The sequence below is a fragment of the Ctenocephalides felis genome, unplaced genomic scaffold (assembly GCF_003426905.1).
Source record: "Ctenocephalides felis isolate EL2017-DRISC unplaced genomic scaffold, ASM342690v1 CF-g0.4_SCAFFOLD_03572, whole genome shotgun sequence".
Taxonomy (NCBI): domain Eukaryota; kingdom Metazoa; phylum Arthropoda; class Insecta; order Siphonaptera; family Pulicidae; genus Ctenocephalides; species Ctenocephalides felis.
In genome coordinates this window covers 40,113,813-40,133,072 of record NW_020539726.1, presented here as the reverse complement: position 1 = coordinate 40,133,072, position 19,260 = coordinate 40,113,813, and the positions used below count along the sequence as shown (strand labels likewise).

The 19,260-nt window shown below is 28.3% G+C and overlaps 1 protein-coding gene across 1 annotated transcript in view; it reads left to right on the top strand.

Annotated features, from left to right (window-relative positions):
• LOC113388476 (dynein heavy chain 8, axonemal) overlaps positions 1-19,260 on the top strand; it is a 291,892-nt gene that overhangs the window by 226,982 nt on the left and 45,650 nt on the right. The window contains 9 exon segments of the mRNA XM_026625851.1: positions 5,085-5,252; positions 5,317-5,417; positions 5,531-5,645; positions 7,257-7,394; positions 11,528-11,685; positions 14,057-14,195; positions 14,353-14,566; positions 16,810-16,907; positions 16,966-17,101. Coding sequence (XP_026481636.1) covers positions 5,085-5,252; positions 5,317-5,417; positions 5,531-5,645; positions 7,257-7,394; positions 11,528-11,685; positions 14,057-14,195; positions 14,353-14,566; positions 16,810-16,907; positions 16,966-17,101 — 1,267 coding nt within the window.

Sequence of the window (19,260 nt, the reverse complement as noted above, 5' to 3'; positions counted from 1 at the left end):
AATTTCTTAAAAACTCAAAATTGACCAGAGGAAATTTTAAATAGAATTATTATTTTGAGTTGGAAAAATTATTTAATACTAGCTGACCAGGCAAACGTTGTTTTGCTAAGTAAGGTTTATTCTAAACAATTTCTACAGAATCAAAAATATTACCTACTTTAAGTGTATAAGGATGTGTTGTTTGATTGCTATATACAATGAGGTATTATGAAAACAATAAACCCCATTATTAGTTTGTCTATATTTTGCCTCGAAGTTTTATACACTTTCTATGGAAAACATGATATAATTCATTCAATACAAGTCTTTTTTGGTCTTTCGACTTATTGATTATGTTTTAAGTTTTTCAGATTCTTTTTAAATTCTGGATTTTGTGTATAATTGTAAATAATACTACTGAGCTTATACAAAATTTGTCAAATTTCTGCAAGGAGAGATAGAAAATTTATTAAGTATTTCTTCTTTGACCTGCTTTTTAAAAAGTTTCAAGTAACATTCTATAAACTAAAGTAAATTTAATAAAAAGTATATATGTAGAGCAGGGCGAGGCTCAAATGTTCAATTTGACTTTGAACAAATATTAATTATATTATAAAAATCAAATCAATCATATCACAACAAATAACACATTTCAAACGAACAATTATCTGACTACGTTCAGTAAAACTGTCAGCTACTTCATCATTGTAGAAATGTGCTTTTTTGCTGTCTTTCAAAAATTTGTTAACTTTGAACAGGTTTAAAGTCTTATTTTGATTTTAAAGGTATTTTACAAAATAATTACATTTTTAACTAATGCTAAAAAACTACCAACGGAAGAAAATACTTTTATTATGGATTTTCAAAGCTTACCGTTTATCTCCCGATAACAAAGTCATAAGAATTAAGGTTGTAGCTGGTTATACATCTTTTTCCCTCTACTTACAAATATTGTTGTTAAACAACGCTTAACTTTACTGGTTTTTTGACACATCGCTGGTGGACCTTTTTAACCCCGGACCTTCATATTTTACTTATTTAGGGTTTATACAAAAACCGACAATTTAGAAAACCGGTTTTCGAATTTTAAATTTCCCAGAAAACCGGTTTTAGCCGTCTTTCGAATTTTATATGAAAAATCAATTTTTGCTCGAATATTCTGTAATAACAAAAAAAAAATATCGGCGAATTTAGTGTGATTTAAAGCAGTTTTTGACAGAATTTATTTAATGTTCAATTTTATGAAAAGTAAACAAATTTATTTTAATTTTAATTAGTAGAACAAAGAAATAATAGATGTGGATTAAATGACTTTGAAAACTCGTTATTTATGCATCATTTTCACTATAGATTATAAATATTTTTATGATAGTGAAATAAGAGTTTGAATAAATTAGATACATGTTAATACATAATTGTTAATGTAAATTTTAATTCTAGAAATAATTAACAAAACCCCGAGTTTATTCTATTCCGAACAATTTAATTAATTAATTTCAAATATTTAATTATTTTTTTAGTTAAATGAAATATGATACGATATGAGCACGCCTATCGATTTGATATTTAGAAGTGTCCTTTGTTTACTCACAAAATTTCGGCAAATTGATTCCAAGTGTCAAAACGCTTGCTTCCATCTAGTATTTTTGTCATTTTCCATTTATACAATAAAAACCGGTTTTATCCGCTAAAACACCGGTTTTCGAATTTCATAATTTTCGTCAAAAAACCGGTTTTCAAAACCAACAAACCTTAATTACTATCTATTCTTCGATAAATTCTGGGAAATTATAACTGGAAAAATGTTATTCGACAAAATGTCTTTTTGATCGGTACCAAATTTAGGTTCTGAATTTAATTAACATAAATTAGAAAATAATATAACCTAGAAAATGTTTTATAAATACCAATGAGTATATAATCATACAAATGAGATCTTTCAGAGCACCGTGTTTGAGAAAAATATGCCAAAAGGTGCATTTTCATATTAACATTTCTAAAAAAGTTGATATTTTTAGTTTCTAGTAACACTTGCGGCCCGTTTACTAACGTTTTTGTGTATAAATAAAAATACAAACAAAACTACTTACTACAATTTAATCATAATTAAATAATATTCGCGTAAAACATCCTATTAAACGTAATTGAACATCATCTGTCAAAAACGTTTGACATTTGACGTATTAGCCACCGTCCATTGTTTTATTCAAATTACGCTTCTACAAAAATGTTCAAATTAAAAATGTAAAGTTTCTACGCAATTTTGAAATAATATCTCACCTTTCCGACAACCTACTGATTGGCACGAATTTTTCAATACTAAGACTGGCCAAATCGGTTTAGCCGTTTTCGAGTTTTAGTGGATCATTTTATCGAGAGCTCCATTTTTATATATAAAATTATTATTTTGAGTTGGAAAAATTATTTTATATAAATCATTTATTAGGTGTTGGCCAGTGTCACAGAATCCAAACAGCTGCCGAAGCAATCAAAGTAGAAGTGTTGGAGGTGAAAGAAAGGGCCTCCCAACTTGTGGAGGTTATTTCAGAAGAAACAGCAGTTGCTGAAGGTAAATTGGAGGAAGCCAGGCCTGCGTTGGAGGCTGCTGAAGCTGCTTTACTGGTAAATATAGTAATTTATTGATAAAATACTTCAGGACACTGCCATTGGAACAATATTCTAGATTGAATAGTTGCCGTAGGGTTCAATTATGTTAGACAATATTGTAGCTTATTTAATTTTGTACGAATTTCTCAAATACTTTATAGATATCAGACGTACCACTTGAAAGTTGCAAAATTTTGATAAATAAATGCACCATAAATTTGGTCGCTGAACTATAAACAGTGCAGCGGGTCAAATAAGGCTTAAGACTTTGTGACGTGTGGGGTATCATTTAAAACAAGGATGAGCAACCCTTGATTAGAGATTATTTTTCTAGATAATTTATCAAATACGGCTGTAAAGGCTAATTTTTTTGTCAGTTTAACAATATTGCAAGAAAAATTGAGAACTTGTCCGAGAACATAGCAATAACGCATTTCCAAATTTAAAATAATTAAATAAGTAAATCTTATAAAGTCGCGAGGGTTGAATTATGGCAAATTTAAAGAATTTCTGAGGAATTAAAAGCGTGTATATGGCGATGTGCTTTTTAATACCAAAATTCGTTAGCTCAATAGTAATGCAGTGCTTAAAGAAGTATATGACCCAAATAGCAAACTACAATTGTTTTGGATATGAAAGAATAATTGTAGTACTTTCGTGATTTAGGTAGTGAAGAATAATAGCTTCTGCAAAATCTTGGGTTTCACTTTCCATATTTAGAAAAAAAGTGAACAAATTTTAATTGTTATTCCAAATGTTCAAAGCTAGCAAGACAGCTGTTTTCTTTGCCATTTAACATCGATGTAGGTACACTTTATGAAAACCTCCACAGAAAGTGATCAGCATACAAAATTATACAGATTAAAAAATGTATCTTTTCTGTAAACATCGAATTTTTTTATAAAACTCAGGTCAGCTCTGAGAAATCTTTGCTTTGAAAAAAAAATAAACAAAAATATGATAAATTATTATTTTGGAAGTACTTATGTGTGCAAATAATTACACAGGTCCAAAACAAAAGATAAGTCGCTGAAAAATAATTAATTCATTTAGGAAAATTTATAGATTATTGTACCAGCTTTTAAATATTTTGCGTCCCAATTTTGGCTATAGATTTATCTTCAGCGGTAAAAGGTAAAACCCAATCCTTTGTGGATTCTTTGTTAATTTCAACCATAATATTCATAAAAAATTTCCATCGATCAAAATTGAGTGAAACATATCAAAGCTGCACACGCGGTGCTACTTTCCTCATTCGAAAAAATAAAATGAAGAAAAACGGCTGATTGTAAGCATATATAAAAAAGCAGTGGCAAATTTCTCATTAAAGTTTTCAAGTAAATTATTTTTTGTGTTTAACTATTATTTTTATTTTGTATTGATATTTATATACACTTATAATATACACTCGTAATTATATAAAACATATACTTTTTGATTTTTGTATATTTGTTCTTTTCTTGTTGCAATTTTGTAATTTTGTTGCATTTACATTATTCAAACAATGCTCAGTCAATGAACCTATTTGACTTAATTTTAGTTCAGACTTTTGAGTTTATGGAAAATTTAAAATTTTATTCAAAAGGAAAAAGCAATTTGTTGTATAAACGTAACAATTTTTTTAAAATTTCATTCTTCAATTTAATTTTTTTTAATGCGAAATGGAAAACTATATACAACTCCAAATTTCACTCTCTCATTTCATAATAGACATTTTAGCTCGATAATCAATCAATTAACAATGATCGTCTTTTTTGTGAACGTTTTTAATTGAAATTCGATCAAGATTTTTCTGAGCTTATAGAAAAGTTTAAATTTATCCGATCTATTCATTGCAAAGTTTTAAAAACGATTCATAGATATTGGCAACGAAATGGTTACCTCCGATAAAACTAACTGATTTTCTGTTAACTGTTATCCTATTGTACAAATATTTCACGATGTGTATAAGAAGTACATAAATTTTGAATGTCTTGCAGAAGAAGCAAGTTTAGCAAAAAAAATTTAGAAATTCAATATTAAAATCTGAAGATAAAACTGTTTTTTAAAAAAGTTAGATTTTTTTTTAAATTATTGAAATCTTACTCGTTTCGCTGAGCATAGCATAACATAATACAAATATGGATGTTAGTATTTTAGCGTTGCATTGGGTAAATTATCAATGTGTTTTTGTGTTAGCTGCCCCTTTCATTTATATACTACACTTTGTACATTCAGAATTAGTTAGTCAATGATTTTCTAAAAATATTTCCTGAGGCAAAATGTTTGCCGGGTCAGCTAGTATATATATTAAATCCGTGCGGCCCGCCATGAAATTTTAAAATTGAAATTGGCCCGTGGATGATAAAGGTTGCTCGCCCTTGATTTAAAAGACCTCAATGAACTGAATTTAACTATAAAATTGACGGACTTAAGAAAGCAATAGAGTTCCGTACATGAAATAGTGTTCGGACAATGAGTGTAGTTTTCGATTATCTTATGATTTTTTTTCTTTATAGACTATTAAAGCTGCTGATATAGCAACTGTCCGTAAATTGGGCAAGCCTCCATACCTAATTACATTGATTATGGACGCCGTTTTGATTTTGTTCAAAAGGAGAGTTGAACCTGTTCATCCTGATCCTGAAAAGCAATTCTTGATGCCATCGTGGAACGACTCTCTTAAGGTAAACTATCAATGACCAAATTTTTAGTAAAATTCTATTACTGATTAAGTATCATTTATTTTAGCTCATGGCAGATACAAGATTCTTGTCAAATTTAATCCAGTTTCCAAAGGATGAAATTAACGCTGAGACTGTAGATCTTATGATTCCTTATCTAAATTACCCGTAAGTGATCAATATAATTGCATTTATGAAGATATAAATATATATATATATATATATATATAAATATAATAGAATATAAAGAATTTGTTAATTATTAATATTTATTCTTTTAGCTTGTACACTTATCAAAATGCAAAAACTGCTTGCGGTAATGTAGCTGGTCTTATCCAGTGGACAATGTCGATGGCACAATTCTTTGGAATCAACAAAGCTGTACTTCCCTTAAAGGTAATAATAGTAAATGAAAAAATAATGATCATATGGGTCATTCTTTTACAAACCGAAAACCAATTAACCTTGACATTTTAGAATTGTCTGAAAATTTGTTTACAGATACTATTCATAAAATCATTTGACACGTATTTCAGGATTTTGCTGAAAAAAAAAAAATTTTACGTAAATATTTACGATTGAAATATGGATTTTTTGCTCAATTTCTATGAACATCATCTGCGGTAAATTAATTATCTCCGGATGTGCTGATCAGATCAGTATTATTTTTTTTCATTACACTCATCATATTGAAGTGAACTTTGTAATGATTAAATTTTTTTTTTGTTTTTGCAATTTTCTTAACAATAACAACCCTTAAATATTTACAAAGGTTTTACTCGGCCATACCCCAACTTGAATCGATCCAAAAAAAAACATATTTTTTTCTTATTTTCCCTGCAACAAAATTCATTTTACAATTTTTTGGAAACTTTGTTACATCGAAAGATATTAAATATTTTCAAGCGCGAGCCGCGCTTTTCACGTCGGGGACCTCAAAGATTTGTACTCATTTGTCACTTTTGAATGACAATCTCATTGTTTTTTGGTTGAAAAATATTTTATAATTTCGCTTCTGGCGAAAAATGTTAAATATATAGTCGAAAAACAATCATTAGGAGAGAGCGGAGCTTAAAAGTTTGTGGGTAAAAGGATCCACTGCCAATATCTCAAAAACAAGTAAAGTTAGAAATTAAAAATGAGGAGATAATTAATTTACCGCAGATGATGTTCATAGAAATTGAGCAAAAAATCCATATTTCAATCGTAAATATTTACGTAAACTGATTTTTTTCAGCAAAATCCTGAAATACGTGTCAAATGATTTTATGTATAATATCTGTAAAAAAAATTTCAGACAATTCTAAAATGTGACATTTTATTTTTTCGAAAATCCGTACGATTTGTAAAAGAATGACCCATGTATATATACTTATAAGGAGACTTATACTATAAGTATACGAGGTCTGTTCAAAAAGTACCCGGAATTACTAATAATTAAATTTCGCGGGTCTGGAGTGTCTGATTGTCAAATTTTTTTTATTGTGTTGGTATACATGCCCCTAAAGTATGATGAAATTTTCAGCTATATTCACTGTTTACTTTGTCTGTGGTAGTCGCTAAGGTTCGACGTGTTTTTCTGAGCTCGGCGATATTTACAATGGAAGAATTGAAAAGTCAAAGAATTTGTATTAAATTTTGCGTAAAAAATGAAATAAAGTGTTGCAAAGTGCAAAAATTCACCAGATATGGCTCCGTGTGACTTTTTCCTATTCCCAAAGTTGAAGAGACCCATGAAAGGACGGCGGTTTTCCTCGATTGAAGAAAATCGCCGAGAGTGCTCAAGGACATATCAAATAGTGAATATCAAGGGTGCTTCGAAAATTGGAAAAAACGCTGGCATAAGTGTATTATATCTGGGGGGGACTACTTTGAAGGGGACCACATTAATGTAGACGAATAAATAAATATTTTTTTGAAAAAACGAAAATTCCGGGTACTTTTTGAACAGACCATGTACTTATATTGGTTAAGTATTATCTTATTATAAATCTATTTCTACTTTAGGCTAATTTGGCTCGTCTCCAAGGCAAGTACATGCGTGCCAAGGCTGATTTGGATGCTGCAGAATCTTTGCTGAAAGCCAAAGAGAAGGAATTGGCAGTTGTGCAGGCTGAGTTTGATGCTGCGATGGCTTTGAGACAGGTTAATAGACTATTTATGTTAATCGAGAAACAATTATATACACAAATTACCTTTCTACTATAAATTAGCATCAATAATCACTGTGGTTGTCAATTATCAAGGCTGATAAAATAATATTTTCAATTCATCATATATATATATATATATATATATATATATATATATATGTGTGTGTGTGTGTGTGTGTGTGTGTGTTTAATTTAAGTTTAATATTCGGGCGTAACATCAATAAAAATAGTATGAGAGTTTTTTCAAAAGTTTATTTATTTAAAATCCATACGTTTCGGCTAGCATCTTAGCCATCATTCAGTGGCAATCAAATTAACTATAAAAATTAAAACTAAATAAATAATATGATAGAAAATTTCATGGAAAAACAACAATAATAATAATAATAATAAAACACTTACAATTTTGTACCCTAATTTAACATATGAAACCATTATTAATCCATGGTATGAGTATGTGCACATTGATAAGATATATATTTTTTAACATCACAAATGGTAAAACACACTAATAACTATGATAACTTAACAAGTTGTCGAAACTATGTATTCACTCTTCGGAGTTTAAGATAGAAATGTCACATTTTTCTCAAAGCAGTTTTTAGCATGTGTTACAATTTTTTGAGAAATTTAAAAAGCGATGGGATTTTGTTATTTTTTAAGAAATTTTGACACGCTAATAAGAAACCACGTGTTTGTTTCGTTCAGGGCCGTATTGTCGAAACGTTTGTTTATGACCCTGTCGTTGTGCAATTGCAAAAACAACCCCTCAGCAATTCTTCTTTTAATAATGTTCTCTTCAAAATGTAAAATTTCAGGGTTGAAAAAATCGATATTATGATTTAAATTTTTAATATGCTCAGTTAACATCGTTTTAAATTGCTTAGGATTTTTTGATTTGCCTTTTAATATCGAACGACTCAGAAATCTCGTCTATAAAATTAATTGTCTAGATTATAATTTAATTTACATAGGAGAAACAAGCCAGAACTTAATGAAACGTTCACAACAACATAAAAACAATTAAAAAAATTCAAGACAGTTTAAAACTACGATTGCGGAGCATATTTATACTTTAAAACACAATATGGCGACTTTTCTAACCCGACTGTACTACAATTCGAACAAAATTTATTCAAACGTAGAATTATAGAAGGATCTTTTTCAACTATTTACAACAATAAAACAATAAATAAACGGAATGAACTCAACACTCTGTGCGACACAAATCTAGATAATATTTCCAAATTTCTCACAAAACAATAAAAGCGACGCGCAAAGGATTCGCAATTCGTTCCACACATGTGTAGAATCTTGGTAAAAATATTTTTTAAAAGTCTTTTCTCCATTATATCTTCAACCAGTCTACGAACAACAGACTATCCAATGGTGATTTTTTAAATTAGTATTTTGTGAAAATATTGTGTAATTACAAGTTTAATGTTTATAACACATAGTGTAGTGCATTACCATATCCAGATACCATGGATTATTAAAATTTTCCAATTTAACACTAAGATTAATTATTATTTTTTCCACTGAATGAAGGCTAGAATTATAGCCGAAACGTATGGATTTAAAATAAATTTTTGAAAGAATTTCATGTTTTTTATTGATGTTATGCCCGATTACCAGACTTTGTTAATACATATGTCAACATCAAATTCAGAATCATACAAATATATATATATATATATATATATATATATATATATCCTTTCAACGTATCATCGTTACCTAACCTTTGTTGACATTTTTAAATATTTAAATACAAAAACTACTCCTTATCATCTAATTTAAAATCAATCAAGCTTTTTATGATAACTAACTTACTATAACCAACTTTTAATAACATAACTGTCTGTGATAGTTTTAATCTTTGTTTTCTCCAGCGAGGAACAATGTATTTATGTTAATCGTGGATGTTGAAACATTAATTACACTTTGGGATAACAATCCTATAGTATAAATTATTATCTACTTTCTAGTATAAATTATCATCTATTCCTTTTTTTAAGTTTTATATTTTTCATTACTTTATCAAGGCTAATTTAAATAATATTTCTATTTTATTATATATTTATACAGTAGCATTACTAATATCCTTTGTTTGTACCATCGTTACCTAACCTTTGTTGACATTTTTAAATATTTTGATACAAAATCCATTTCATATCATCTAAATAAAAATGCATCATACATTTTATGATAACTAACTTATCATAACCAACTTTTAATAATATAACTGTCTGTGATAGTTACAATTTTTGTTTTCTCCATCGTGGACAATGTATATATATATATATATATATATATATATATATATATATATATATATATACATGTGCTAACGATTGATTTATATGGTACATGAACTTAAATCATGTATTTATTTATTTATATCTTGAAAACTTATCTAACATTTTATGATAACTAACTTATCATAACTAAATTTTAATAATATAACTGTCTAATAGTTAAAATCGGTTTTTCCCTTCGTAGAACAATGTATATATTTTCATGTGCTAACGATTGATTCAAATGGTACATGAACATACATCATGCATTTATTTATTTTGTATTAAATATACAAGCATATTTATTATATATTTAAAGAAATTAAGTATATAATTTAAGGAATATTTGTTTTCTTACCTTTTTGAAGGTTAGGTATGTGAAGAAACCAGGATACTTGAATATTGCAACACGCACTATCAAATTTTTTAAATATAACATCAGTAACAATGAAAATGAATTATATATGTAAATAGTTATTAGTTTAATGATACATAAATAACATTTTGATAGCAATTAATATCAAATTCACAATTGCAATTATATTTTTGAAATGTCGAACGATTGCTGATTGACTTGAAGTTGGCTACAAAATAATATTCAGCCTAAATCATAAATTAATTTAAAACGTATTTTATATATACAACAATATTTATAACACTCCACTACACACTATATATAAATTATTTATTAACTTGTATATTTTATTATGGATTTTAATTAATTAATTTTTTTAGGCCTTTTTAGGCAAGATGGATGCTTGAATATTGCAATGCACACTATAATTTTTTTTAAAACATTATATCATATAGTAAAGCAACATTAAAAACAAATCATTATATGAATAATTTTATACATTTTGAAAGCTATTAATATCAAATTCACAATTTCAATTATATTTTTGAAATTCAAGCGATTGCTGATTGACTTGAAGTTGGCAACAAAATTATATTCAACCTAAATGATAAATTAATTTAAAACGTATTTTATATACAAAAATATTCATATCACTACACTATATATTTTTTATATATAAATTATTAATTATATATTTCATTATGGATTTTGATTAATTAATATTTTTAAGCTATTTTAGGCAAGATGGGTGCTTGAATATTCGCAACACATACTATAAAATTTTTTAAATATAATCTCAGATAGTAAAGCAATATTAAAAACTAATCATTGTATGTGTAGTTTTATACATATATTACATTTTGAAAGCACTTAATACCAAATTCACAATTTCAATTATATTTTTTAAATGTCAAACGGTTGCTGATTGACTTGAACTTGGCTACAAAATTATATTTAGCCTAAATCATAAATTAATTTAAAACGTTTTTTATATATACTACAATTTACATAAAACTACACTATACAATATATATAAATTATTAATTCACTTGTATATATAATTATGGATTTTATTTAAATAATTTATTTTTTTAGGCCGTTTTAGGCAAGATGGATGCTTGAATATTGCAACACACAATATCAATTTTTTTAAATAAAATATCAGATAGTAAAGCAACATTGAAAACAAATCATCATATGAATAGTTTTAAACATTTTAAAAGCAATCAATATCAAATTCACTATTTCAATTATATTTTTGAAATGTCGAACGATTGCTGATTACTTTGAACTTGGCTACAAAATAATATTTTGCCTAAAGCATAAAATAATTTAAAACGTGTTTTATATATACAAACATTTGTACAACACTACAATATATATATATATATATATATATATATATATAAATAATTTATTACTTACCATGTATATTTAATTATTGATTGTATTTAATTAATTAATTTTTTTTAGGCCGTTTTGGACGACGCGGCAAAATGCCAAGCCAAGATGGACGCAGCTTCGGCTCTGATTGGTGGACTGTCCGGTGAGAGAGTGAGATGGACAGAGCAATCTGCACAGTTCAAGAGCGAGATAGACAGATTAGTCGGGGACGTGCTTTTACTAACGGGGTAACTGTCAATTTAAATTAAAACTAGTGGTGTATGGCATCGTGCCTTAAGGCAAATTGCTGCAACTTCCCGTACCGTAATGAACTATTCGAGAAATTTTAAACGTTTTGAAATATATTATTACAAATAATGTCTCTTTCATTATTTTTGCTTTCTTGTTTGTTATATCTGAGCAAATCATAAATAAATAAATTTATCTCCAGAACATTAACAATCGTCATTTTCGATTTCGATTTCAATTTAAAAAAAAAAATAGTTGCCTAATTTGCACAAAATTGAAAAAGTGCTCCCGTCTAGCCACAGTCTAAACGCATTTGCAAATAATTCTGTGCGACATTTTCACTTATACAGTGCTTAGCTCGGCGGCATTTTTACATTTTTCGATAGTTTTCACAAAATTGGAAAATTGCTCCAGTACATTAAACAGTCTAAACGCACTTGGGTAAACATTTGTGCCAGAGTGGCGCTTAGACTGTGCTTAGCCTGGGTCATTTTTTGAATTTTTAATCCAAAATTACAAAAATATTTTTTGAAAAAAAAATAGAAAAGTTCTCTCAAAACTGCCGTTTTTTTAATATTCAGCTCTGTATTTCCAAAAGCGCTGGTCCTACCTTTGCCAAAAACTAATAACCACTTTTCCCCGTCATTACGAACTGAATGTTTTTTGGATCATACAAATCGGATGCTCCGATCTCTCAAAAACTCTATTTCTATTTTCTGCACTCTTTGCTCCGTTTATCCGGAACGGCTGGACCTGCCTTTGCCAAAAACTAATCAGCACATCTCCCTATCAATAGGAATCGAATGTTTTTTGAACCATTCAAATCTTCAAATAAAAATGTAATTTCGGGTTACAAAAATTCCATACTAAGTACAGTCTAAGTAACAACCTGGTGCAAATGTTCTTGCAACTGCTTTTAGATTGTGACTATACCGGAGCATTTTTGTGTAAATATGCAACTATTTTATTGAAATTGAATTAAAAATTAAATGACGATTGTTAATATTGCTGTAAACTTCGAGATAAATTGATTTATGATTTATCATTGGATTTTCTCACAGTGTTAATTAAGATATAACAATAAGGTACCAAAAATAATAAAAGTTGCTGTATTTATAATGATACATTTGAACACATTTAAAATTCCTCAAATATTTTATTACAGTGTAACAAGTTCCAGCAATTTGCCTTAAGGCGCGAAGCCATGCACCACTAGTTTTCATATTTATTTTGAGTTTCTCAAAATAGTCTGAATAGTAAATATGTTTAATTTATAATATTTAAATTACTCAAAATATTATTTAAATTATAAATACTGACTTGTTTTATTTGTAGTGATCGATATATTTTATTGAAGTAAAACTTCTTTAGGCGCGACATGGGTGTAAAAACTTCTTTAGGCGCGACATGGGTTAGCAGTATAATTCGTGAGTTAATAAAAATGTCAGGATCGGAAGAATATTTTATCCCGTCCCCCATAAATAATTGTAGTGCAAATGTACGCAAATAAATAATGAAACTAAAGAAAAATCTGCGCTGCGTAAGAAATGATAGATTTGGCAATGTATGTTTTGTGTGCGATCGACTTTGCCTTCAAAGTGACTTAGAAATATCAAATGATGCTCAAAAACAAATTCCTAATAATGTTTTTTGAATATTGATTTAAATAATCAGCAAGATATTAAATTCGGGTAAAATTCCCACTTTGTGTAAGTTTTACGGGTTTGTATTTCCACCTATACCAAATTATCTATCTAAACTAGATACTGTAACTGAAAGATTAATTTCACCTATACATAGATCAAGCTATGTGCAGGGCTTAATAAATAAAACAAATATAAAAGTATGGCTTCAATTTGTTAGGCAAGACGGATATTACAGCTGTTCAAGGAATGAGATTATATCGTCAACGAAAAAGTAAAAAAATACAAACAGTGAATGAATGTATGTTAATTTTAATTACATGAAGTTCTTCAAACACAATTCTTACAGGATGAGTTAATTTGCAAAAACAATATTTGTTTAGGCGTTGTTTAATATAATCCACTGTGTGAATGAATATTATAGAATTTATTAATCAGCAATTACTTTAAAACGATCATGTCATATTTCAAGTACGATTTTGATTACATTATTGTTCACAATCATAAATATATAATTTATAATTCATCATTATATAAATGTGTATAATGATTGACGACACTAATAAATGTGTGCATCACGAGTGTTACCATATTACTAATAAACATTATTCAAAATTTTTATATGATGTATTTATTTTTACTCAACTTAAATTTGCTACTTTATACAGTAGCAAATAAGTTTTACTTCAATCGCGTGTGATCCTTACGCGCACTCTTTTTTTTTAAGCTTCTTGTCGTATGCTGGACCGTTCAACCAGGAGTTCAGACAGTTATTAGAAAAATCATGGTACGAAGAGATGTTTTCGAGAAAAATTCCAGTAACTGCAGGACTGAATATGGTCGATTGCTTAACTGATACTGCAACTGTAAGAATAAAAATAGAAACAAAAATCTTAAATATTTAATAGTAATAATAGTCAGATCTTACGATAAATAAAGCTCGAATAGAAATATGTTCATATAAAAATTTGCCTCTACTTACTATGTGCGATTCAATTTCTTCTGATTATCATTTTACATTAGATTGGTGAATGGAATCTCCAAGGTCTACCAAACGATGAACTGTCTATCCAAAATGGTATTATTGTAACAAAAGCAGCAAGATTTCCACTTTTGATTGATCCGCAGCAGCAAGGCAAAGCCTGGATTAAAAACAAGGAAAAAGAGAACCATCTCATTGTATCCGCTTTGAATCATAAATACTTTAGGAACCATTTGGAAGATGCAGTCTCTTTAGGTAAAATAAAAACAAAACTAGTTGGTTTGGTATTTAGCCTTGAGGCAAGTTACATGAATTTTCCGATATGTATAAATAATCGACTTAATCCATGATATATAATAAAAATCGAACACGTCAACCTGGTCGGAATATTTTTTAAAGGCAAAGTTTCAAAAATCAATAATTTTTATATTTGAGCTAGTTTTTTATAGGATTTTAATTGTTTAGCATGTTCATTAAGACCAAGTACTCTATCAATATATCAAGTAAATCGTCTAATTTTAATTTTAACAAATGTAAAAAAAACTACCCATTTTCTCAAACTTTGATAAATTTTTAAAATTAAACTACTTGTGTCGTAAGGCCGTAATATTTTAGTAAGTTTTATAAGACTATGATATATATATATTGCCAAAAAAAGTTCCGTGAAAATCGGCTTAAATTTTTAACTTCCCGTAGGGCAAGTTATAGTAATCGCCAAAAAATCGAAAATGAAATTTTTTATATATATTTACGTTGCAAAACCTTCTGAACATTTTGGCATACCTTAGAAAAAATGAATGTATGTGTGTGTGTGTGCGTGTGTGTATGTGTGTTCGGATACAAATTTTCGTCGACGATTTCGGGAACATGGATCAACCGATTTGAATAATTCAAAAAACATTCGATTCGTATTAATAAGGAGACGTGCTGATTAGTTTTTGGCGAAGGCAGGTCTAGCCGTTCTGAAGATACGGGTCAAAAAGTGCCAAAAATGATAAATCAGTTTTTAAGAGAACGGAGCGTCCGATTTGAATAATTCAAAAAACATTTCACTAGTATTGACAAGATGAAGAATTGATCAAATTTTTATGAAGACAGGTCTAGCGGTTTCGGAGATCTAATGAAAAAAGTAAAAAAAAATGCCATTCGGCGGTTAAAAATGCTCATTAGACATATGCACATCAAATTATCAGATATTTTATAGAGATTTTAACAATAAGTATATTTTTTTTTACATTTCTATGAGTTTCGTACCAATGTTTTTCCGTTAGACGGCGACGCGGCGCTTGCGCGCTTTGACATTTCATCTCCATGCAAAAGCAGTACGATTGCTTTGAAAAAAAGTTCAGAATTTTTATTATATGTCAAAATAAAGAAAACTTTTTTTTTTCAATAAAAATGTTTTTTTTTTCAACAAAAAGTCATTTTTTGTCAAATTTATAGTTTCTCAAAAATCAAATTTTTTCGAAGTAAAATTTTTTCAAAAATGTTAATCGTTTTTAAAAAAATAATATAAGTTGGGAAGTTCCAGCTATTTGCCGTAAGGCACGATGCCATGCGCCCCACTAGTTTCTTCAACAGTTAATTACAAGAAAACGGCTCGATAGATTTTCACCTAAAACTAATCAGTATCATTCCAAACTAATATCTTTCAAACAGTTTTTGATTTCTTAAAATCGATTCGGTATTATGAGCCTAAATGTGGACGAAAAGTTTAACACTTTTTTCCAAATTATAAAGAAACGGCTCGGCAGACCGTGTCACAAAACTGACAAACTATAGTCCTCATCGAAATACATCAAATGGTTTTTAAATTTTTGAAATCGGTTCAGGCGTTTTTGAGCAAACGTCGATGAAAGTTCTAATTTTGACAAATGCCAAAAAGACCCTACTAATTTTTGCAAACTTTGATGAATTTTTAAAGCTAAACGAGTTGTCGTAGGGCCGTAATATTTTAGTATGATCTCTAGAGGACCATGGTATCTACCGTCAAGAAATAATCATAAAAATCGTCGTTTTTTTTAAACTTTATTACAAGAAAACGGCCCGGCCGATCTCTACCAAAAACTAATCAGCACGATTCCCAACCAATATCTATCAAACGGTTTTTTAATTTTCATAATCGATTCAAAATTGCGGGCCAAAAAACGTGGACGAAAGAGTTTTCACTTCTCTGCTGTTTACGAAGAAACGGTTTGGCCGATCGTCGCACAAAACTGGCAAACAATAGTTCTCGTCGAGATACATCGAAAGGCTTTTAAATTTTTGAAATCGGCCCAGCCTTTTTCGAGAAAACGTCGATTTACGGCAAAAAATCTGTGTGAACACACACATTTACTTTTTTCTAATGTTGATCTCATTCGATTCAGAATGACTTGAAACGTCCAGGAGAAAACATAAAATTAGCGAATCGGATTTTTTGATGAAAACATAAACTTCTCCTTCTGGAAGTTAACAAATCGATAATTTTAAATTACATTTCTCAATTTTTATTTCAGGTTATCCGATGATTATAGAAGACATCGGAGAAGAATTAGATCCTGTCTTGGACAATGTACTCGAGAAGAATTACATTAAAATGGGAAACAGTTACAAGGTGAGCCATATTTTTATATGTATTTAGTATCTTGTAATGTTTGTGTGTATGTGAATAGGTGAAAGTTGGTGACAAAGAAGTGGATGTGTCTTTTGATTTCCGTCTGTACATTACGACTAAACTTCCAAATCCAAGATACACTCCAGAAGTGTCCGCTAGAACTTCGATGATTGATTTTACTGTAACTATGAAAGGTAATAATAGAAATAGTACTGTAATAGTACCGTTTGAGACAAAGGGTTTTTTAACTTCCTGTAGGGTAAGTTATAGTAATCGCAAAAAAATCGAAAATGAAATTTTTTGCATATCTTTACGATTCAAAGGTTTTTGAATATTTTGGCACACCTTAGAAAAAATGGTTGTATGTGTGCGTGTGTGTGCGGATACAAATTTTCGTCAAAAAAGTATTTTGTTTCAAAAACGTTAAATTTCTCAAAAATGTAATTTTTTCAAAATTTAAAAAAAAATAGTTTCTTTATAAAATTTAATTTTTGGTACAGGAAGTTCCAGTAATTTGCCTTAAAGCACGATGCCATATTCCACTAGTTTCGTTTGGTTTTTTCCACTATTTTTTTTTTCAAAGAAGTAATTTTTTTAAAAACAAAATTTCTCATAAATGTATTTTTTTTCAAAGTTTAATTAAAAAATTTAATCTCTTTTATAAAATTTAATTTTTGGTGCAGGAAGTTCCAACAATTTGTCTGAAGGCACGATGCCACATATCACTAGTTTTCTTGGTTTTTTTCCACCAGTTTTTTTTTTTCAAAAAAGTCATTTTTTTCAAAAACAAAGTTTCTCAAAAATGTAATTTTTTCAAAGTTAAAAAAAAATTAATCTCTTTTATAAAATTTAATTTTTGGTACAGGATATTCCAGCAATTCGCCTTAAGGCATGATGCCATATTCCACTAGTTTCCTTTGTTTTTTTTCTCATCATTTTTTCTCAAAAACGTAAAATTTTTCAAAAATCTAATTTTTTCAAAGTTTAAAAAAAAATTTAATCTTTTTTAAAAAATTAAATTTTTGGTACGGGAAGTTCCAGCAATGGATGCCATATACCTAGATTTATATACTAGTTTCCTTTGGTTTTTTCCACTAGTCTTTTTCTTCAAAAGTCTTTTTTTTTCAAAAACGTAAAATTTCCCAAAAATGTATTTTTGTCAAAGTTTAAAAAAATTTAATCTATTTTATAAAATTAAATTTTTGGTACGGAAAGTTTTAGCAATTTGCTTGAAGGCACGATGCCATTACCGCTAGTTTCCTTTGGTTTTTTCCACTAGTTTTTTTTTTTCAAAAAAGTCATTTATTTTCAAAAACGTAAAATTTCTCAAAAATGTAATTTTTTCAAAGTTTAAAAATAAATTTAATCTCTTTTATAAAATATAATTTTTGGTACAGGAAATTCCAGCAATTTGCCTGAAGGCACGATGTCATATACCACTAGTTCCTTTGGTTTTTTCCACTAGTTTTTTTTTTCAAAAAAGTCATTTATTTTCAAAAACGTAAAATTTCTCAAAAATGTATTTTTTTCAATGTTTAAAAATAAATTTAATCTCTTTTATAAAATTTAATTTTTGGTACAGGAAATTCTAGCAATTTGCCTGAAAGCACGATGCCATATACAACTGTTCCACTTGTTCTCTTTTCCATAAGTCATTTTTTTTCAAAAACGTAAAATTTCTCATAAATGTATTTTTTTCAAAGTTTTAAAAAAAATCTCTTTTATAAAATTTAATTTTTGATACAGGAAGTTCTAGCAATTTCCTTGAAGGCACGATGCCATACACCACTAGTTCCTTTGTTTTTTTTCAAAATGTCTTTTGTTTCAAAAACGTAAAACTTCTCAAAAATGTAATTTTTTCAAAGTTTAAAAAAAACTAATTTATTTTTGATACAAGAAGTTCCAGCAATTTGTTTGAAAGCACGATATCATATACCACTAGTTTCCTTTGTTTTTTTCCACTAGTTTTTTTTTTCAAAAGTCATTTTTTTCAAAAACGTAAAATTTCTCAAAAATATAATTTTTTCAAAGTTTAAAAAAATGTATATCTTTATAAATAATTAAATTATTGGTTCGGGAAGTTATAGCAATTTACCTTAAAGCACGATGCCATATACCGCTGGTTTCCTTTGGTTTTTCCACTAGTTTTTTTTCAAAAGTCATTTTTTTCAAAAACGTATAATTTTTCAAAAATATAATTTTTTCAAAGTATAAATAAGAAATTTAATCTCTTTTATAAAATTTAATTTTTGGTACATGAAGTTGCCATATACCACTAGTTTCCTTTGTTTTTTTTCCACTACTTTTTTTTTTCAAAAAGTCTTTATTTTCAAAAACGTAAAATTTCTTTTTC